At 34.6% G+C, this 23,540-nt stretch overlaps 1 protein-coding gene across 1 annotated transcript in view; it reads right to left on the bottom strand.

Moving 5' to 3' along the window:
- The window catches only part of LRRIQ3 (leucine rich repeats and IQ motif containing 3), a gene marked incomplete at its 5' end in the record, with an annotated part of 160,098 nt that overhangs the window by 5,452 nt on the left and 131,106 nt on the right, over nucleotides 1-23,540 (bottom strand). Inside the window, 3 exon segments of the mRNA XM_081214271.1 lie at nucleotides 1,498-1,759; nucleotides 1,762-1,999; nucleotides 2,003-2,223. Of these exon segments, the coding sequence (XP_081070397.1) occupies nucleotides 1,498-1,759; nucleotides 1,762-1,999; nucleotides 2,003-2,223 (721 nt within the window).

Raw genomic sequence — 23,540 nt, 5'->3', positions numbered from 1 at the left:
TATCAATTTCCTAAACTAGAGCTTTATGGTTCCCCTTTCTTCATTCATTTTTCCTCATTCCAGAGCAGGATCAGGAAGTTATATTCTCAGTAATGACTTCACTAGTTATTGAGATTCACCAGAATGCTTTTAGGTGAAGTGTTTGATACGATAATGAAGAATCAATTGGCAGAAAAAGAACTGAGAAACTTCTGAAGTCTCTAGACAGATTTTATTTTTTTTGAGTCACAGCTCTTTTCTGCACATTGATAATCTTTATTTGAAAACATTTATAATAAAACTCAGTAATGCCTTTTAGGACACATTATTGACATAACCAGAACATTGCCTCATTCCTGTGTACTCTCAAGGATAATATCTTTGCAGGAGCTTATAAGAGAAGATAATTCAGTTAATACACATTAGGAAGCTCACTTGACTCTGTATCCTCTACAGATTAATGATGGCCAGACATTCAATTTGCTGTAAAAAAACTAAGCTGTTTATATTTTCTTTAACATTGATTTGTGCTAGAGTTACATTTTGGTATACCAGACTAGCTTTCATTCTCTTTTCCAAAATATATTTTCTATTAAATTATAAAAAAATATTTTCAAAATCTTTCTCTCTCTCTCTCTCTCTCTCTCTCTCTCTCTCTCTCTCTCTCACACACACACACACAAAGGATACATTAAGGAAAATGTTTTTAAATTTTGGAGGAGAAAAATATTTTTTTCATACTTAAAAAGGTATTATATAAAGTACCTCAGTAAATAGTTTTAAATTTGCTTATAGCTAGGAAAAGACAAATGCTTTCTTCTTATTTTACACTCCTTTCTAGTACAGACTACTTTTTTAAAAAATAGCATTTAAAAATGTAAATGAAATAAGCAGTTATAATGATCTTTAAGTATTTCTAGATAAGCCTTAAACATACGTATTCACAGTTTGATCACTTAAAATATAACCAGGATAAAACTGTGGCTGATAAGCTTCAATCGAATATCAGAAAAAAAAAAAAAAAAAACTGTGAAAGACACACAAGGGTAAAAAAGGGTAAAAAAAAATTCCTGGGGGTCCTGTTTGGTGTGCCCTTTAGAATTATCTGTGTCTTTTCATCTCTTTGAGCTATTTTACAACTCTATAAGCTGAGGAAGAGGAAGATGACCAAACCTCTAGAAACTGGATGGAGAAGACAGTGACAGATCTGTATGACCTTACCCTTGTTTACTGTGCTTTTCTTGGTAACCTCTCATAATTGGTTCTCCGTCCTCAACACCTCCTTCTGTCTTTAGCTGAAGATGGTATTTAAGGTGATACCAGCTACTTGGGGGAGTTACTCAGTTTTCCTGGTCTCTCCCACGTGTAGATGTTATTAAACTGTTGTTTGATTTTCTCCTGTTAATCTATCTCACATAAATTTAGTACTTAAACCAGCCAAGAGAACCTAGAAGGCAGAGGAAAATTTTTTCCTCCCCAACAACTTAAAAGCTTCTATTATATCAAAACTGTACCTACCTACTTTCCTTCATTTGTTTAAGTAAATCCTTTTGATATTTTTCAGTTGCCAGTTTTTGCTGAACACTTAGGCTCTTCTCTTTTAAGACAGCCTGCTTCTTCTTCAATCTGTCAATTTTAGTCATTTCTTTGGTCAAAAGAGTGCGCTCATTATTTAAGTTTTGAATTAATAAACGGTCTTTAGCCTTTTGTTTTTTTCCTTCCAGAAACAGAACTCTCCTCTCTTTAACTTTCTCAAGTTGGATCTGTCCTGCCAAAGTCATTGTAAACCATTCTGAATGGTCTTATTATCTCTTGCAGTTAGTTTATGCGTAGCATATATTTTCTTATTTAAATTTTCTTGAATAGTTAATCTAACTCGTTCTTGGGCCACTTGTGCCATGCTTACAGCTGTTACTTTACTTTTATAGCTTGCCTGCTTCTTTTGTTCTGAGCAATATTTATCAATATCATAAAGTGCTTGGAGTTTCATACCAGTTCTTTGTGTTGTAAAAAACTCTCTTCATACACTCTTCTCCAACAGCATGTCTTTTATTTTAATTATTGGTTTTTGATGAGTGGTAGAAAGTGGCTGGGTATACATAGGAAAAGAATCTTGTTCTTTTGCTTTCAATAATGCAGCATACCTCAGTGAATCTGAAGTATGTATTGGTAGTTTGAACACTGATATCCGAAAACTGACATCCAATTCTTCATCCTCAATTTTATCTTCAGACTCTTTCTGACCTACATCACACAGAAGACAAATATAATCCATTATACAAGTGTTAAGCACAGTTTATTTTGTCCCAATTGTTTTGAAAGCCACATTAATAAAATTGACAAGAACCTGTTATTTACTTTATTAAGGGGCATTTTTCCCAACCGATATTCCTTTTCAATTTGTGATTTAATCGTGATTAAAAAATCACTATTGGAATATTTTAACAAAGAAATGTACTGATTCCTATATTTCCTTTATTATCTCTCACAATTATTTAACTTGCACTGACTCAATAGCAACATTTTACCTTATACTTATTACTTAATCATATGTATTATTTTTACATATAGTTATTATTATCTCATATTTGCAAAGGACTTTGTAATTCATTTTACCTTATTTTTCTTAACTCTGGTGGAAACTAATAGCTGCCTTAAAAATTGTTTTTCCCTTCATTGGATACTCAAAGAAATGAAATCTCTCAGCCTCCCTTGCTATTATGTGTGGCTGTGAGACTAAGTCTTCTCTAGGACAGTGTCAGCAAAAGTTATATGTGTCATTTCTGGTCCAAGGCTATTAAGAAACAAATGTGCTTCCTCTATATTTTCTTTCTTCTTCTGACCCACTGCACAGAGATTAGGATAAAGTGTTAGAAGATGGTAGATCTACACGGTAGAGGGACTCTAGCTCCCTGAATCACTGCTTGGAAAAGTACTCACTGACCAGGATTATCCAGCTTGGACTCTTATGGAAGCCAGAAATAAAAGGTAATTATATTTGATCAATATATGTTTCTGGGTTTATTTGTTATCAGAGCCAAGCTATCCAATATAAAAACCTGAATCACATTGTTGTTCATTATTTATTTTCTGACAAACCAGTTGATGAATTTAGGATCAGGTGGCAAATACAGGTAAAAAAAGAATGCTTATTAATCTTCAGAACAGATGTTTCCTGTGTTTGACTGATTCCCTCTCTCTACTGAAAATGAATCTCTGCTAACTCTAGTCTATGAGGGTTTCATCTTTTCTAATCTTTTAATCTTCTAATAGAAGACTCTCTTAAAGTTTTTATATGTCATAATGCCAAATCTGATGGTGGAATATTTATGGATGTTAAGGTGGCCATGAAGAAGGGCAGAACCTGTGGGCTAGTCAGGCAGTAGGAAAGAAGTGAACAGGGAGAATTTTCACTTGAGGCCACAGGAATATTAACATTAGAAAAGGAAGCAGAGCCTAGAGAAAAGTAGAAAAACAAGGCTAGCAAGTGAAAGCCAAAGTGTCCAGAAATAAGCATTAAGAGTTTGAGTCCAAAGCAAGGCACTAGTGACTCAGAGGGATTAAAGCCAGAATTTCAAGTCTAGAGTAAACAGGGTGTGGTCTGGAACAACTACTTAGAAAAGGTACTCTTATGGGTAAATTTAATTTTATGTGTAAACCTTGACATGGGAAACCTGGCCAAGAATAAAATATCAGGTATAGAAAACGCAACACTAAAATGTTCCTAAAGGTTCTGGTTTGTGTGGAGTGAGGGAGTTTTCTCATAACAACAAGCGATGCTCTGACACAAGCTGGGTGTCCTACAATTCAACTTAATTCTGACACTACCTACCTGAAGATAGGATCAGATCCCACAGGTTCAGAGCTCAGTCCTACCAGCCTGCCCTCTCCCTTCTCTCTTTGGATGCTAATTGCAAGTCTGAGATAGGAGGGAAGGGGGCAGGGCACAACCTTTAAAAGAATGCCACTGTACTTGAGGATACACAAAAACTGGTTAGAACCTACTAGGCCCAAGATGGCTTAAGATTCGACTTCCAGTAGATCTTGAGCCTCATTATACGCTCACTGTAATACATCAGCATGCTAAATGTCACTCCCACAGGTGCCATGACAGTACCGAGGCTGACCATAAAAGGCCAAAAAGTGGGCAGTGGCCTAATTCTTGGAAATCGCTGCCCCTTCCCCAAATTAGTTGGAATAATCCTCCCACTTGTTAGCCTATGAAATTACCCAGCCCATAAAGCTAACAACCCTATATCTTGGGGCCTCTCGCCTTCTGAGACAGCCCACACTCTGTCTATGGAGTGTGTATCTCCCTGAATAATTCTGCTTTCACTCTATTTCTGCTCGCTCTTGAATGCTTTCCTGTGCAAAGCCAAGGAACCTCACTTGGTGGTCTGTCCCAAGGACTTGCCCAAGACCTGGGATGTGACCATTCTCTTGCACCCCATTTCCTGCAACAAGTCCATCTTATCATGTGTGCTTCTGACCAACCAGCTATAGATTGGAGGTTCCAACAACCCTCTCCTTGGTATCAATTAATTTGCTAGAGCAGCTCACAGAGCTCAGACAAACATTTAACTTAGTAAATTACTGGTTTGTTAGGATATAAGGATATAACTTAGGAACAACCAGAGGGAAGAGATGCATAGGGCAAGGGACTGGAACAGGGTGAGAAGCTTCCATGCTCTCTCTCTAAGCACATCACTCTCCCTGAATCTCCATGTGTTCACCAATCTGGAAGGTCTCTGCACCCAGTCCTTTTGGAGTTTTATGGAGGCTTCATTACACAGGGGTGATTGACCAAATCACTCGCCGTTGACAACTGAACGCAATCTCCAGCTACTCTTCCCTCCCCAGAGGTCAGGTTTGGGATTGAAAGTTCTAACCCTCTAATCATGTGGTTGATTCCCCTGGAAACCAGCCCCCATCCTTAGATGAGTTCTAAAAGTCACCTCACTAACATAACAAAAGACGTCTTTGTTGCTCTGCTCTCATCATTTAGGAAGTGTCAGGAGTTCTATGCCAGAACTGGGGACAAAGACCAAATATATCTTTCTTGTTATAAATCACAACATCACAGTTACCAATATATATATGTTTGTCCCTTAATAGTTTAATGTAAGTAAGTCTTGCCTCCTTGGTGAAACTGGAGGCTCTTTGAAGATAGAAGCTGTACTTCATTGTGTATACTAACTATAATTACTTTTTGGCTGATGATTGACATTTTTCTCAGTGGTTGGTTGAACATAATCCCATTAGCACTTTTAAAAACCTCCCAGTTTCCTTCTCTGCTTCAAGATATCACTCACTGCTATACAATTAATCTTTTAAAACTAGGACTCTAATCATGTCATGCCTTCTATCCAGACAAAGGAAAACAAAACCTTCATGGTCCTTTACATTTAAGCTTAGGATCCTATATTATAGGAGAGGAGCTCCATTTTTTCCCCCTATACATGTGCCACATCTTTCCATCTTTGGGCTTTTGCTTCTGTTATTTAAAGTTTTGTCCAGTATGTTGTTTTCCCTATTTACAAAAGTTCAAATTCTATGCATTTTTCAAGGTCTCTTCACATGTCACTTTTCTTTGTTCTTTAAATAAGAGTGGATAGTTTTTAAATTCTCATATCACTCCCTTCCTTATAGAATTTACCACACATTTCACTTATATTAAAGCTCTGTGTAGTAATTCTTAGCCATAGTAGCAAGCTAGATATAATTTCCTTAGTGGTAGGGACTATACTTTTCTTTTTTTTTTTTCATCCATCATTCTTAGTATTTTGCAGAGAGTAGGGTTTTCTTTTTAGGGGGGTAGTGGGCTTAACTAAATAGTAAATGCCAATAAATATATTTGTTGGATGGATGAGTAGATGAATGGAAGAGTGAATCTGTTGCTCAAGATCAATGTCCTTTGCATAGTGGTGAAAGCCTAAAATCTGGGGACAATTTTGCTGGATTTGAATCTAGTTCTACTATTTACTAAGTGTAGGCAAGTTATTCAATTCTTTGGGCTTCAGTCTGATAACTGTGGATAATAATACCCAATTTATAGGGTTCTAACAGGATTAAGTGAATTAATAAAATGAAAAAAGCCTGATAAGGTATAATATATAATTATTAGAACAGGGCCTGACAAAGAGTAAGAACAATATGTTATTGTTTTTTTTCATTATATTTGATATGGAAAACAAGGAGTTTATCTTATCTCTTTAATTCCATCAATGGCATAGTGTTCAAATAGCCACATAATTTAGTAATGAGTGGGGAAAATACAGCAAAGCATTTTAATACACCCCTCAACATCCACTGGACAGTTAACACAGAACATACAGGAAAGCCTTCTTTGTATGTATATTTTGTTTCAAGACTTTATAATTCATCTCATTCATTATAGTAAAAACAGAAGTCAAGTGATGGAAATGTTCTCATATTTCCATAACCAAATTTATAAACTTGTCTGTATATTCATGCATCTTCTTCTACCCTGATACAATGAAGGAAGCATCCCTTCTTTCAGTAGAGGCCAAATTCTTTACATGTGCTTTGGTCCCATCCCCCTTTAGCTTCACTTCTGCAATTATCTTAACTTTCTCCTTTATCATGTTTAAACTACCATAACCACCTCTACCACCACCAATGCAAGAACAACACCACTCCCTTGACCCTCATTGCCCTCTAGCTACCATTCCATTTTTCCTGTTCGATTTTAGAGTGAAAACTACTGTGACAGTTATCTCCCTGTACTATGTCCTTTTATTCACCTTTTACTAATTTTTCAATTTATCATTTTTTTATTTATATATGGATTTCAACTCTACTGTACTCACCCACCTGTTGAAACTCTCCCTAACAAAAGCTTCTGTGGTGATAAATACAAAGGACACTTTTTTTCTGTTCTAATCTTTCTTGAACTCTCAATGGCATTTAACACAGCTAATCATTTCTCCTCCTTGAAATCTTTTTTTTTTCATATTTTCTGATTTCCAGATTCTCTAAAGTTCTCCTGATATCCTGAAGATATCTCTTTATTTTCCCCTATGTTGTCTAAAGCTCTCCTGATTTTTCTTCCAGCTTTCTGATGACTTCTTCTTAGTTTTGTTTTCAGAGTCTTTCTTTTCACCAAATATCTGGAGTTGTTGAGGACTTGATACTAGGTCCCCTTCCCATCTCTATTTTCTCTTCTGAGTGAATCACGTTCATGGCTTTAAATATCAATCTCTATGCTGACAACTTTCAAATTTATCATTTCCACTTGGAAGTCTTATAGGTATTTTTCAAACTTGGCACATTCAAAACACATTCAAAAGATCTCATTTGCTACCAATAATTAATTCCCTCTAAGATCAGCCCTTTATCTCAACAAATAACACCTAATAGCTTATTCATATTATCGATCAGTCTTGTAGAGTTTACCTCATAAACATAGCTCAGATTAACTGATTCTGTTCCTCCATTTCCTTGCTATCACCCTAATTCAGGTTTCTATCAACTCTTACTTTGACTATTTGCAATGTCTTCTTAAGTAGTCTCTGCGTTTCCCAACACACAATTTCCCACACAGTGATGAAGCCACAATAATCTCTCGAAATTGTGTCTTTAAAGATCTATGGCTTCCATATGCCTTCATGATAAAATTCAAATTACTTGTCATGGCCTATAAAGCCTTGCATGCTTTTATACTTGTTTACTTACCTAATATAATCTTCCAACTACAATTTATCATTTACTTTAATATTGATTACCTCATAAGAAAGATATTACTGATCACCAATCATAACTATACAGTTAATATTTACTGAGTGGTTGCTATATGTCAAATTGTTCTGAGTCCTTTAAACAAATTATCTCATTTAGTCCTCTTACCAATCTTATGAGGTTAGTACTGTACTGTTTTTATCCCCATTTTCAGATAAAGGAACTGAGGCTTAAAGAAATAGTATGTTGAAATAAGATCCTAACATCTGGCTAACATCTGGCAAAAAACAAAACAAAACAAAAAAATCCTGAGGACTCTGGAGAATGTTCAAAAGCAAGTAGTTTTTAAGAGTGTGTTTTAAAAAAGATCAACAGTCTTATAACAGAATCCAGAGAATTATGTAACATTTGCAATGCCAACAATATAACCCAAAACACATACTATTAATGAAAATTATATCATGAAAGAGCACTGCACATAAAATACACAACTCATGCAACCACACATGCCATTTAGGCTCCTCCTTTCTGTAGTCTCTGTGAAGTGGTACACTATTAAGTATATTGTGCTAAATTAAGGATTTATATTATAATTCCTAGAGAAAATAAATATATAATGTGAAGAGGTTCAATGAAAAATCCAACAGATAAACTAAAATGGATTATAAAATGTGTTTGAATAATCAAAAAAAAAAGAAACAGAGAAACAAAAACTGAAGACATATACAAACCAGAGCAGAAAACAAGTAAAATGGTCCTGATCTAATAAGATTAATGTCCTTAAAAGAAGAGATACCAAACAGCTTGCTTTCTCCACCTCTCCATGCACACACACTAAAATGGCCACATGAGCACACAGCAAGATGTCTGGCATGTACAAGGCAGAATGAGAGAGAGGCCTCACTAAAAATGACCATGCTAGCACCCTGATCTTGGATTTCCAGCCTCCAGAACTGTGAGAAAATACATTTCTGTTGTTTAAGCTCCCCATTCTGTAACATTTTATTATTGAAGCCCAAGAAAACTAATACAAAAGGAGTACCCTCTCTTCTGAATTTCTAAGCACAGTTCCCCCCAGCTGGTGTGATGTGCCATACTAGTGAGCTGTTAATGAATAACGGAGTGACCAGAGACACTGATCACCCTTGTGGAGAGTGGAGTTACTACAGCCTCTAGGCACCCCTTTGCCATAAATTTTATCTAGAGCCTTTGGAGGCGAGTGTGATCTGACACTACTCTACAGTCATTGCAATAGAAGGGGGCTCAGGAGGTTTTCTATCACTTGAAAATGTACTTGAGCAGTGAGTTACTGTGTGTGGTGCTATTTACTATTGACAAGAGACTCATGAAATAGGTGCTTAATATGGCACATAGCCCAAGGTGTGGCTGATCTGGGGTAGAGGCTCTCAAATCCAGACTATAGTCATCCCTCCATATCCACAGTGGGTTGATGCTCATGTCCCTTACATAAAACGGCGTAGTATTTGCATATAATCTACGCACATACTCCTGCATCATCTATAGATTACTTAAAATACCTAACACAGGGTAAATGCTATGTAAATAGTTGCCTGTGAGTAGCAAATTCAAGTTTTGTTTTTTCAAACTTTCTGGAAATTTTTTTCTGAATATCTTAGATTGAGTTGGTTAAACCTGTGGATGTGGAAATGTCAGATATGGAGGGCTGACTATACACATATATCAGATACTTCAATCCATTTTTGGTTGATAAACATTTTTAATGACATACTTCCTAGAAGCAGAATGGCTTTTCTTCTGTAAATTAGAGTTTCATTATAATTTTTAAATATGATGATATAAAAATTCAATAAGATTTGAAGTCCATTCACATTTTCACACACATACAATCAAGGTTATACTTGTCAATGAAAGAAATGGGAAAATAAATTATTTCACAGATCTTTCAGCTATTGGAAATGTCTGAATGACTGTAAAAAGTTTTATATTTTTATCAGTTATTCAGCATAAATTACTTGTTATTGGAGACTATGAAGACTTAAAAATGATTATCATTAAAACTTGGTATATTAAATACCTATTGCTACTTAACAAATTACTCTAAAACATAAAGGCTTTAAAACAATAGACATTTATTATTTCAGTTTCTTTGGGTTAAAAATGCAAGAGTAGCCTAGCTGGGTGGCTGAGGTTCAGAGTTTCCTAATGATATTATAACTAAGATGTCAGCCAGGGTTGCAGACATCCAAAGGCTTGACTAGAGTTGGAGGATTCCATTCCAAGTCTGCTCATTCACATGACTATTGACAAAGGTCTAAGTTTCTTACTGGCTGTTGGCTGAAGGCCTCAGTTCCTTGCTGTGGGACTTTCAAAATAACTACTTGGTATACATATGTGTTCTTCTGACATGGCAGCTGACTCTCTCCCGAACAAGTGATCTAACAGAGAGCCCAGATCAGGACAAAATATCTTCTGTGATGAGTCTTGTGAGTCACATATCTCTTTTGCCATATTCTATTCTTTATATTTAAGTCCCTAAGTCCACCCCACAAGGGGAGGAGAATTAGGCTCCACTTTTTGAAGGGAAGACTATCAGTGGATTTGTGGACATATTTTAAAAATCACTGCATCTTGTGTAAATATTTTATGTTCGTGGAATTCAAGCTCAAGTCCAACAATGAGACGGTTTTAAAGACATTATTTATAAGTTTTATATAAACTCAAAATTTGATATCTCATATTTTATATTCTATTTTTATTACTGTAATTAGATAATATAAACAATACATTTTCTACTAGTTACAAACTTTCTCTCATTTTAACCTAGCACACTTTACAAATATTATTATTATTGATTTGTGCCTGACAATGGCATCAAGGTTCTTTATTAGATCCAGCTGACAGCATTAAGAGCCAAACAGTGACTTTAATAATCTAGGAGGTTGCAAAGTAAACTTTCCATACACCAAGTATAAGGTCTACATGTATAACAGCTTTGTATTGGTGACATTTTCCCTGGTTCTTTTATATTATTACAAGACAAAAATAAGAATCACAAAAGTCACTTATATACAAGTTCAAACCTGTGAGGCAGATTGGTGATCTGAGCAGCTTCTATATAACCTGGAGTGACTTGATATCCAGTAAAAACTTGTCAGTAACAATAGGCCCCAAAATGGCATTCTTTTTTGTAAATTAGGTAATTGACAATAAATATAATCCAAATGAAAAGCCCTGAAGGTCACCTATCTAATATATATAAGGCAAGCAATACTATAACGGGCATCACCTTTGAATATGAAGGGCATTGACATAAAATATTGCAAAAGAACTGTCAAAACACAGTTCAAATAGAAAAGGAAAAACGTGACATGAGGTAGTTTTGGTACTGCATCTCTGACCCAAAGTTACCATAGGAAAAGAGATAGATTGTTGCCTATTTCCTAAACATTGCTTGACACTGTTATGGAGTTAATCCTTTACCTAAACTGCTGAGTCACATAAGAAAATAATTTATATAATTATATTTAACGCTCCTCCTTTGTATAACAATTTTTTTCAGAAAAATAATTAGAACTGGTTACTTGAACTATAGGCTTAAAAATGGCAATTACTTGGCCATTGATTTAAAGAACTGTCATAAGATTGAAGAAAATAAGGTATTAACATATTTTCTAGTTGCACATTTAATCTGAAAGACAAGAGCAGGTTATCAGAATCATGACTGGGTACACACATAGGTGTTCTCAGAAACCCCTGGGTGAATTTTTAAATGACAAGAAGCTCTTTAACACTCACCATGAAATTATTATTTATGCTTCCTCCATATAAAAAGAGATGTTTAACAAATTGTAACTATTAAGCAAATAACATGAAAATCTGAAACTGAAGCAAAATTCATGATAGTTTTTTTTAATGTTGTTACAAAAAATAGAAAGGAATCTGTCCATTAAGCAATCCTTTAATAAAATTATGGAATTATGTTTGGATGTCATGCCTGCCAATGATTTCTGTTCCAAAATATGTGGTAAAATGGCCTGAAGACCTTCACACTTAGAGAAACTCCATTGCAAGGAAGTCTTTTATATCTAACACATCACCCCACTTTAAAAAATAAAAAGCAAAAAACACTTAGGGTCCAAATATACTCAGAAGCTTTTCTGTTTCTTTGTTTTCTCTTTCTTTTGCTATTTCTTAAGCAGAGGGCTGAAAGGAGTGCACACACACACAAAATGATGAAATGTTTAATACTGTTTTGGTAGATAATAGAGGGCATAAAATAGGTCTCTGTCTTAGTGTCTTAAAATGCCTTAGTACTTATTTTAAAAGTACATAGTTAGTTTATCATGTTGCTTTTTAGCATTCTTTTCTTTCAACTTGAAGAACTCCCTTTAGCCATTTTCTTGTAAGGCAGGTCTAGGGGTAATAAATTCCCACAATTTTTCCTCTAATATCAGGAACAAAGTAAGGATGTCATCCTGTCCAATATAGTATTGGAAGTCCTAGCCAGAGTAATTAGAGAAGAAAAAGAAATAAAAGGCATTTAAAATCAGAAAGGGAGAAGTAAAATTTTCCCTGTTTGCAGAAGACATGATTCTGTATCTAGAAAGCTCTAAAGATCCTCACCACCACACACACACACACACAAATGATTAGAACTGAGCAATCCAGTAAAGTTACAGGATACAAAATCAACATACACAAATCAGTTTCATTTCTATACACTAATGACAAACTATGTGAAAAAGAAATTAATAAATCAGTCAAATTTATAATAGCATTAAAACAATGAAATATTAAGAAATACATTTAACAAAGCAGGTGAGAAATCTCTACACTGAAAACATTAAGACATTGATGAAAGAAATTGAAGACACAAATACACAGAAAGATATCTCATGTTCAAGAACCAGAAGAATATTGTTAAAATGTCCATACAATACAAAGCAATCTACAAATTCAGTTCAATCCCTATCAAAATACTAATGGCATTGTTTACAGAAATAGGAAAAGAACAATTCTACAATTGATATGAAAGCACAAAAGACCACAAATTGTCAAATCAACCTTGAGAAAGAACATAGCTAGAAGCATCACACTCCATGATTTCAAAATATATTACAAAGCTACAGTAATAAAAACACTAGTGCACTGGCAGAAAGACTTTTAACAAATGGAGAATAGAATAGAGCCCAGAAATAAATCCGTGCATGTAAAGTCAACTGATATTTAACAAAGGTGCCAAGAATATACTAGGGAGAAAGGATAGTCTCTTAAATAAACCATGTTGGGAAAACTGGATCTCTACATGCAAAAGAATAAAATTGAAACCTTATCTCATATTAAACACAAAAAATCACTCAAAATAGACTAAAGACTTAAATATAGGATGTGAAACACTAAAACTCCTAGAAGAAAATATAGGGGAAATGTCATGACATCAGTCTTGACAATGATTTAATTGATATGACACCTAAAGCACAAGCAACAAAAGCAAAAATAGAAAAATGAGGTTACATCAAACTAAAAAGCTTCTGCACAACAAAGCAAACAATCAACAGAGTAAAAAGGCAACCTATGGAATGGGAAAAATATTTGCAAATCATCTGGAGGTTTAATCTCCAAAATAAATAAGAAACTCCTACAAGTCAATAGTAAAAAAAATTAATATTCCAATTTTTAAAATAGACTAAAGACATGAATAGATATTTCTCCAAAGAAGACATACAAAATGGCCAACAGACGTAATAAAAATGTTTGGAGGGGGAGGGATAAATTGGGAGATTGGGATTGACATATACACACTACTATATATAAAATAGATAACTAATAAGTACCTGATGTATAGCACAGGGAACTCTTCACAATACTCTGTAATGACCTATATGGAAAAGAATCTAAAAAAGAGTGGATATATGTGTAACTGATTCACTTTGCTGTACAGCAGAAACTAACACTACATCGTAAATCGACTATACTCCAATAATTTTTTTTTTAAAAAAAGCACGTAGTGGGTGGTGAAAGGCCAAAAAACAAACAAAAAATGGTTCAATGTCACTAGTCATCAGGAAAATATAAGTCAAAACCACAATGAGATATCACCTCATACCTGTCAGGGTCAAAAAACCAAAAGACAAGTGTTGGTAAGGATGTAGAGATTGGAACCCTTGCACACTGTTGGTGGCAATGCAGCCACTATGGAAAACAGTATGGAGGGTCCAAAAAAATTCAAAATAGAACTACCCCATATGATCCAGCAATCCAATTTCTGGGTATTTGCCAGAAAGAACTGAAATCAGGACCTTGAAGAAATATTATTACTCCTATTTCATTGCAGCATTATTCACAATAACCAAAATGTGGAAACAAATGTCTGTAACAGATGAATGGATAAAGAAAATGTGACATATACATAGAATAGAATATAAAATATACTCAGCCTTAAAAAAAAAGGAAATTCTGCAATATGGGACAACATAAATGAGCCTTAAGGACATTATTCTAACTGAAATAAGCCAGTCACAGAAAGACAAATACTGCATGATTCCATTTATATGAGATATCTAAAAGAGTCAAATTCATAGAATAGAGTGGAATGTTGTTGCCAAGGGTTGGGGAGAAGGAAATGGGGAGTTACTAATCAACTGGCATAAAGTTTCAGTTAAACAAGATGAATAAGCTCTAGAGATCTGCTTTTCAACATGGTATCAGTAGTCAACATACTGTATTGTACACTTAAAATTTGTTAAGAGGGTGGATTTCATGTTAAGAGTTCTTACCACAACAAAATATTTTTTTTTATAAAAGTAGAGTTAGGCCTAATCCACAAAATGCACCTCCCCAATTTGAATTTAACTAGTGTCTACAATGCAAACAATGACAGATGTATTTCCTCACTCCTTGCTTTCACCCTTTCTTTTATATTTTTCTTCAGTTTAAATATGCAGAGACCAAAAGATATTGTCAAGTTTCAGTGCAGCAATTAGAGTAGCCAGAACAGCTAGACCTTAAGTGTTATTTAAATAAGTCCCTTTAAGTAATTCTTAGGATATCAACCTCTAAATGATCCAATTTTATGATAAGATCCAATGATACAAGCTTCAAAGTATAAATCAACAAATAGAAATGACAGAAACCTCATAGAATCTTCAGAGACTATATACAGTTCACTGTAATGTAGATATTTAGGATTTTTGCTCCTTGTGGTCATATTAGAGTTCATTTTTCTCTTTTTTCTCATTACTAAATTATTAATATCTATTTCATTTCAATTATAATTCATTCTGATATGTTAATTATTCTTCCATTTTAATTTCTTTTTGGATAATTTACCTAGTAAGTCCAAGACTCTGTGAGCATTTATGCAGGCTCACATCTCAACTCTCAATTTCAGTGTTTTATTAATGTAATAGATACCAATTTCTCCCAATGGCAGGTACTTAAAATTACATATAGTCTCAATAAAGACCTTAATAGCTTCAAGCTTCCTAGAGTCATTTTGATTTATTCATCTATTAATTCATCTATCTATCCATTCTTCCATCCATCCATTCGTATTTCAGTAGCTTGAAAATTCAGTTGAAATTCAGGAACCACAAGTGTAAAATTTCTTATTCTAACTCTTTCCAGTTCTTAATTTTCTTAATTTTTCCTCTAAATTTTATCTTCCTTTTTAATTGTTTTAGAATTATTTGGTTTCTATGGATATTTTCAATCTTCCTTTAATAAAAAAGTTTTTTGCTGTAAAATGTAGCAATCAGATAACAAATATAATATATATGAAAAATGAATACTTAGCATTGAACATCTGCTATGTGTAAGACACCTTTGTAGACAAGGGGGATGAGGCACTATGAAAGGCACAGTCTTATGGAACTTCTAGTGGGAGAAGACAGATAAAATCATAAACAAGAAAATATCAAGGAATAAGTGCTCTGATGAAAATCAATCAGGTTAAAATGACAGCAAGTCTAGTAATTATATTAGGTAGACAAGAAAGATTTTTTAAAGGAAATTCAATTTTATCTCAAATCTGAAAGATAATAAAGAATATTCAGTGGGAAAATTTGGGGGAAAAGAGTATTCCAGGAGAAATGAGAAGCTACTGAAAAGATAATAGGCAGGAACACATGGTCTGTTAGGGATACAGAAAGAAAGCCATTTTTTTTTTTTTTTTTTTTTTTGCTGTATGCGGGCCTCTCACTGTTGTGGCCTCTCCCATTGCGGAGCACAGGCTCCGGACACGCAGACTCAGTGGCCATGGCTCACGGGCCTAGCCGCTACGTGGCATATGGGATCTTCCTGGACCGGGGCACGAACCTGTGTCCCCTGCATCGGCAGGCGGACTCTCAACCACCGTGCCACCAGGGAATCCCCGAAAGCCATTTTTGCTAGACCTCAGTGAGCAAAAGGAGGGTGGTGTGAGATGTGGTCAGAGAAGTATGGCAGGAACCAGTTAAATGGGACATTGTAGGCCACAGGAAAAAAGTTTGGATATTATTCTGAGATTTAGAGCCATTTAAGTAGGTGAGTGATATGATGTGTGATTTCACCATGAATAAAATGGATGTGAATGTGGACCGTGAGAGGGTAAAGGAGGGAAACTGTTTTAAAGGCTACCATAGAGGTCCAAACAAGATTTGATGGCAGGTAGGGCTAGAGTGAAAGCAATGAAGTTGCACAGAAGAGGAAAGATTTAGGATATGCTTTAAAGGCAAAGCCAATAGGGCTTGATGACAAATCAGATCACAGAGGAGAGGGGAAAAAATACAATCAAGGATGAATGCTAGCATTTTGGATTGAGGGACCGGATGGATGGTGATACCATGTGTTGAGACAAGAAATACAGGAGAAAAATCAGATTTGGTGACCTAGATTAAATATTCTTATACACGTTACTCTTTTTGAAGTTCATAGCTTTCATACTCAAACACCAGCTAATGTTTCACTAATGGTACATTTAAATTCTTTACCTAAAAAAATCATTTTTTTTTTTTTTTTTTTTTTTTTTTTTGCTGTATGCGGGCCTCTCACTGTTGTGGCCTCTCCCATTGCGGAGCACAGGCTCCGGACACTCAGACTCAGTGGCCATGGCTCACGGGCCTAGCCGCTACGTGGCATATGGGATCTTCCCAGACCGGGGCACGAACCCGCGTCCCCTGCATCGGCAGGCGGACTCTCAACCACTGCGCCACCAGGGAAGCCCAAAAAATCATTTTTTGTTAATACAATGTCATTTAAAATATTTTATCCTAAAAATAAGAAGATCATTTTGAACTAATACTATTTGCTTCTGTTTACATGATTACTAATAATACTCAGGTAAAAATTGAGGAAACTGACACCTTTGTATACATTTTATTTAAGAACACCTGGTAATTTTGTGGTACAGCTACAATTTCCACAAACTGAATTATTCAACAAAGGGCAACACAATTTGTTTAGATATAGTTTACCATATAAAAAATAAATATTTGATAAAAAGAAATTATCCTTATATTTGTACTTCATATTAACTTCTCTATTTAAGAGCAAAACAACTAGACCCCATTATAATTAATTTATTTTCAATTATCTCAACAGATAGTTTTACTGTCACATGGACCTTTAGCACTCACAGGAACACAGAAGCCAGTACCATTTGTGGTCAATGGAGCTTATCTGGTTATTCTAAATGTAGTATACATTTATGAGCCACCTGTGAAGAAACAAATGGTCTAAGACTTCAGTGTAGCTATGATATGAATGTTCAAAAATGGATCTGAAGCAGTTGATCTTTTCAACAAAAGTGTCTGACATCTCAGCACAAGTGGATGGCCTTGTGTGGTAAATAGGCTTTGAGGCAGCTTTGAGTTCTGGTGAAGCAAAGAATAGGAAGGAAAGGAAAAAGAAAGTAAATGTAAAGAAAAAAGCAGAGACAACTTCTGTCATGCACTGTTTTCCCTGATTTGTTAGGCACATAAATGTCACTGAAATTACAGTGACAATGGTCATTTTCTTCTAAGATGAATTTTCTTAGTAACAATACAAAAGTGTCTAAGGTCTTCCGCTACTCCATCCCATTACATATACGCACATAATGTGGTATAAATGGCCTATCTAAGATATGATCCAAGATCATCATCATAATTAAAGAAGGTTACAAAAAACTGTATATCTCACATGTAACAGAGTTATATTAGAAACTGATTGCAATAGGATAGAAAGTTAGAAAGATGCAGAGAAATTATCTTTCCACTTAATACCATTAATGTATTTCTGAAAACTAGACATTCTGTGTGAAACTACTATCCAGGAGCCTATTTCTTTATATTCTACATGGGAAAAATTGTAATGCATTACAAGTTAACCACAAAAACCTATAATTTCCAAAAACAATCCCTTGAAAGTGATAGCAGTAAAATACATATTTATAAGCACATTACATACTAATATGTAAAATACTTAAAATATTGTTACTTGATCATCAACTAATAAGGTTGCTTACAAATAGCTGTTTTGATTGCAATGTTGTTTCAATTGTTCCTGTTAATGACAGCAACATCTCAGATAAACATCACCATTGTTGACATCCACATGTTTTAAAAATGTTTACCTGTGACTTTTTCAAGATCTTTACTGAGATATATTTAATATACCATGAAAATTAACCATTAAACCATTAAAGTGTACAATACAATGATTCTAATATATTCAGAGTTCTGCAACCATCACCACAATCTAGGTTTAGAATATTTTTATTATGCCAAAAAGAAATGCTATAACCATTAGAGACACTCTCCAGCCCCCAGCCTCCACCACCTCACCACACTTAGGCAATGACTTATCTACCTTACATCCCTATAGATTTATATATTCTGGAAATTTATTACAAATGAGATCATAAATATGTAGTCTTTTGTGATGAGTTTCATTATTCCAAAGAACTCAATTGCAGCTTTATGATTTCTTTCCTTTTTAAGTTTACCTTTTGTATAATTTTATAAACTTCTACTTATCTGGTAATTTTAGATAGAACAAAATATTCAAAACAATTCCATGCCAAGCCATAAACAGTGAAAACCAAAATAAACCTCTCTCTGGGTAAATGTTGGCTCAGTATTAAGGTCAAACTTTCTATAGATTCCTGAATTACTATGAATCAATCTTTTGATGATTATATTATTTCCCTTTACCCAGGTTCACCATTTCTGTAATCTTCTAAGGAACATGATGCCTCCTTTTTTTGCTCAATAGCAGGATCTTAATTTGAAGATCTAAACTTCTTAACCTGATATCCTGTCAAATATGCATTCAACTTGGACCACACTGACCACACAGATCATACTAGTCCAATTCTATTGAAAAAATGCTTTGCCTCTTCCGTTCTGATGATTTTGGACCACTGGACAGTAAGAGTCACTGTTGGATAGTGATTAGGTGAATAAAACCAGGAACAAATTTAGCTGGATTTCTGAAATGTCATATCCTAGTATTTCAGAAAGTAACTTTAAGCAAGATATTTAACTTCCAAGGCCACAGTTTCTTCATCTATAAAATGGAAGAACAAAACTGCCTACTTTACAGATAAGCTGTGAAGATTGAGTGAAAAATGTTTGTCACATAGGAAGAATTTTTAAAATCTAGGTTTATTATCTAAGCTATAAATTTCACTTAGAACTCTACAACTTCTCACTTCCTTGATAATGACAGACATTTCTAATTTACCCAAAGGCCTTTTTTCACACTCCCAGATGTTGTCTCAGAATCTAAAAACAGCACTCTAGGCAGAGTGCTGCAATTAATCAGAATACACTGTGAGCCAATACACATTTACTATCTTTATCTGAGATAATAAATTTTGATTAACCTTTTATTATACAAAAATTACAAATCCCTTCTGGAGTTTTTCTTTATAATATACTTGAAATACACTTCTTAGCCTCAAATATCTATCACACCTGACTATTTTCAAACAAAACAAAATACTAGATTGTGTGAATCTTTTTTTTTTTTTTTTTTTGCGGTGCGCGGGCCTCTCACCATTGTGGCCTCTCCTGCTGCGGAGCAGAGGCTCCAGACGCTCAGGCTCAGTGGCCATGGCTCACGGGCCCAGCCACTCTGCAGCCTGTGGGATCCTCCCAGACCGGGGCACGAACCCGTGTCCCCTGCATCAGCAGGCGGATTCTCAACCACTGTGCCACCAGGGAAGCCCCGATTGTGTGAATCTTAAAATTGATATTAATCCAGGTTTGCAATTAATTTTTAGTTTAAAAGTAATTGTTTATCCATTTATTTGTTCACTATTCTTTTTGATATTTTCAAATGACACGTTTATTGAGATATAATTCACATACCAAGGATATATCTTTTTAAAGTGTGCAATTACAGTAATCAAGACAGTGTGGTATTGAGGAAGAATAGAAAAATAGACCAATGGAACAGAATGAAGAGCCTAGAAATAGACCCACATAAATATAGTAAACTAATCATTAACAAAGAAGCAAAGGCAATACAATGGAGCAAACTAGTCTTTTCAACAAGTGATGCAGGATCAACTGGACATCGACATGCAAAAAAATGAACCTAGACACAGATTTTAAGGCCTTTACAAAAATCAACTCAAAATGGGTCACGGACCTAAACTTTAAGTAAGCTTAAAGTTACTTTCTAAAATACTAGGATATGGCATTTCAGAAGTCCAGCTAATTTTGTTCCTGGTTTAATTCTTAGATGAAAATACAGAAGAAAACCTAGATTACCTTGGGTATAGCAATGGCTTTATAGGTGCAGCATCAAAGGCACAATCCTTGAAAGGAAAATTTGATACACTGCACTTTATTAAAATTAAAAATTTCTGCTCTGAGAAAGATGACATCAATAGAATGAGAAGACAAGCCACAAACTTAGAGGAAACATTTGCAAAAGACATATCAGATAAAGGGCTAGTATCCAAGATATAGAAAGAGCTCCTAAAACTCAACTATAAGAAAACAAGCAATCCAATTAATAAAACTGGCAAAGATAAAAACAGACACCTCGCCTGAGAAGGTACATAGTTGGCAAATAAACATATGAAAAGATATTCAACAGCATATATCATTAAGGAATTGCAAATAAAAGCAACAAAGAGATATATTACGCTCTATTAGAACTGTGAAAATCCAAAACAATGACAATACCAAATGCTGGGCGGGGATGTGGAGCAACAGGAAATCTCATTCACTGCTGGTAGAAATACAAAATGGTACAGCTACTTTGGAAGACAGTGTGGCAGTTTCTTACAAAACCAAACATTGTCTTATCATACGATCCAGTAATCATGATCCCTGGTATTTAACCAAATGAACTGAAAACTTATGTCCACATAAAAACCTGCACATGGATATTTATAGCATCTTTATTCATAATTGACAAACTTGGAAGTAACCAAGATGCCTTTCATATGTGAATGGATAAGTAGACTGGGAACATCTACACAATGCAATATTATTCAGCACTAAAAATAAATGAGCAGTGCAGAAGATCTACAAGGATATAGAAGGCTTCACCAACACTATAAGTTAATCAGACCTAACAGACCACCCAATGACAGAATACATATTCTTCTCAAGTGGCCACATTCTCCAGGATAGACCATATGTTAGGCTACGGAACAACACCCAATGTGCAAAATGATTTGCTGAGATCATAATTGGCATTGTTTTAAAACTGTAGATCAAGTTGGAATATTGATAATATTGTGTCTCCCTATCTATGAAAACAGAATATCTCTCCAACTATTTAATTCTTTGATATTGTCTACCCTAGTTTTATAGTTTTCCTCACCAACATACTGTATATAATATATGCATACAGATAGATAGATAAATTCAGATTTATATTTTATCTATTTCATTTGGGGGGGGTTGCTAATGTGAATAGTAAGTTTTCTTTTCAAATTCCACTTCTTAATCACTGGTATGTAGGAAATTGATAGAATTTGTACATTAACTTTTTACCCGTTAACCTTGCTATAATCACTTAATAGTTCCAGGAAGGCCTTTAAGAAAAACATTTATGCATAGAAAATAATGTTATTTGCAAACAAAATTTTATTTCTTCTTCCTTAACATGTTTATATTTCACTTATTTTTCTTGTATTACTGCATTAACTACAATTTCCAGAGTGATGTAGAAATGCAGTGATGATCTTTGTAAAAAAAACTAAATGGCTGAATGCATATGACAACAAGACTCATATATACACTGCCTAGAGGAGACTCATTTCAGATCTAAAGGCACAAAGAGATTGAAAGTGAGGGGATGAATAAAGGTATTCCATGAAAATGGAAATCAAAAGAAAGCCAAGGTAGCAATACTTATACCAGACAAAATTGACATTAAAATAAAAACTGTTACAAGAGACAAAGAAGGACACTACATAATGATCAAGGGATCAATCCAAGAAGATATAACAATTGTATATATACATGCATCTAACATAGGAGCACCTAAATATATAAAGCAAATATAAATAGGCATAAAGGGACATATCAAGAGTAACACAATAATAGTAGGGGATTTAAACATCCCACTTATATCAATGGACAGATTTCCAGACAGAAAATCAATAAGGAAATACTGGCATTAGACCAACTGAACTTAACATATATATAGAACATTCCATCCAAAAGCAGCAGAATACACATTCTTTTCAAGTGCACACCATTCCAAAATCTATGGGATGCAGCAAGAGCAGTTCTAAGAGGGAAATTTAGAGCAATACAAGCTTACTTCAGGAAATAAGAAAAATCTCAAATAAACAACCTAATCTTACATCTAAAGGAATTAGAGAAAGAAGAACAAACAAAACTGAAAGTTAGTAGAAGGAAAGAAATCATAAAGATCAGCGCAGAAATAAATGAAATAGAGATGAAGAACACAATAGAAAAAATCAATGAAACTAAAAGATAGTTTGTTGAAGAGATAAACAAAATTGATTAACCTTTAACTAAACTCATCAAGAAAAAAAGAGGGCCCAAATTGATAAAATCAGAAATGAAAATGGAGAAGTTACAACTGACCCCACAGAAATACAGAAGATCTTAAGAGACAACTACAAGCACTACATGCCAATAAAATGGACAACCTGGAAGAAATGGACAAGTTCTTAGAAAGGTACAATCTTTCAAGACTTAACCGGAAGAAATAGAAAATATGAACAGACCAATTACTAGTAAGGAAATTGAATCAGTAATTTAAAAACTCCCAACAAACAAAAGTGCAGGACCAGATGCCTTCACAGATGAACTCTACTAGACATTTAGAGAAGAGTTAACACCTATCCTTCTCAAACTATTCCAAAAAATTTCAGAGAAAGGAACATTTCCAAACTCATTCTATGAGGCCAGCAGCACCCTGATACCAAAACCAGACAAAGATATTATGAAAAAAGAAAATTATAGGTCATTGTCACTCATAAACATAAATGTAAAAATTATCAACAAAAATACTAGCAAACAGGTGCTCAGTTCAATATAGCAGAATAGAACGACATGTGCTCACTCCCTCTTGTGAGTGCACCGGACTCGCAACTAACTGCTGAACAATTATCAACATGCAGACACTGGAACTCACCAAAAAAGATAATGCACATCCAAAGACAAAGAAGAAGCCACAATGAGACAGTAGGAGGGGCACAATCACAATAAAATCAAATCCCATAACCGCTGGGTGGGTGACTCACAAACTGGAGAAGGATTATACCACAGAAGTCCACCCACTGGAGTGAAGTTTCTGAGCTCCACATCAGGCTTCCAACCTGGGGCTCTGGCAATATAGGAATAATCAGTATTGTGAAAATGACTGTAATACCCAAAGAAATCTACAGATTCAGTGCAATCCCTATCAAATTACCAATGGCT

The sequence above is a fragment of the Mesoplodon bidens genome (assembly GCF_964165515.1).
Source record: "Mesoplodon bidens genome assembly, chromosome: 2".
Taxonomy (NCBI): domain Eukaryota; kingdom Metazoa; phylum Chordata; class Mammalia; order Artiodactyla; family Ziphiidae; genus Mesoplodon; species Mesoplodon bidens.
This window is presented reverse-complemented; position numbering and strand designations above follow the sequence as displayed.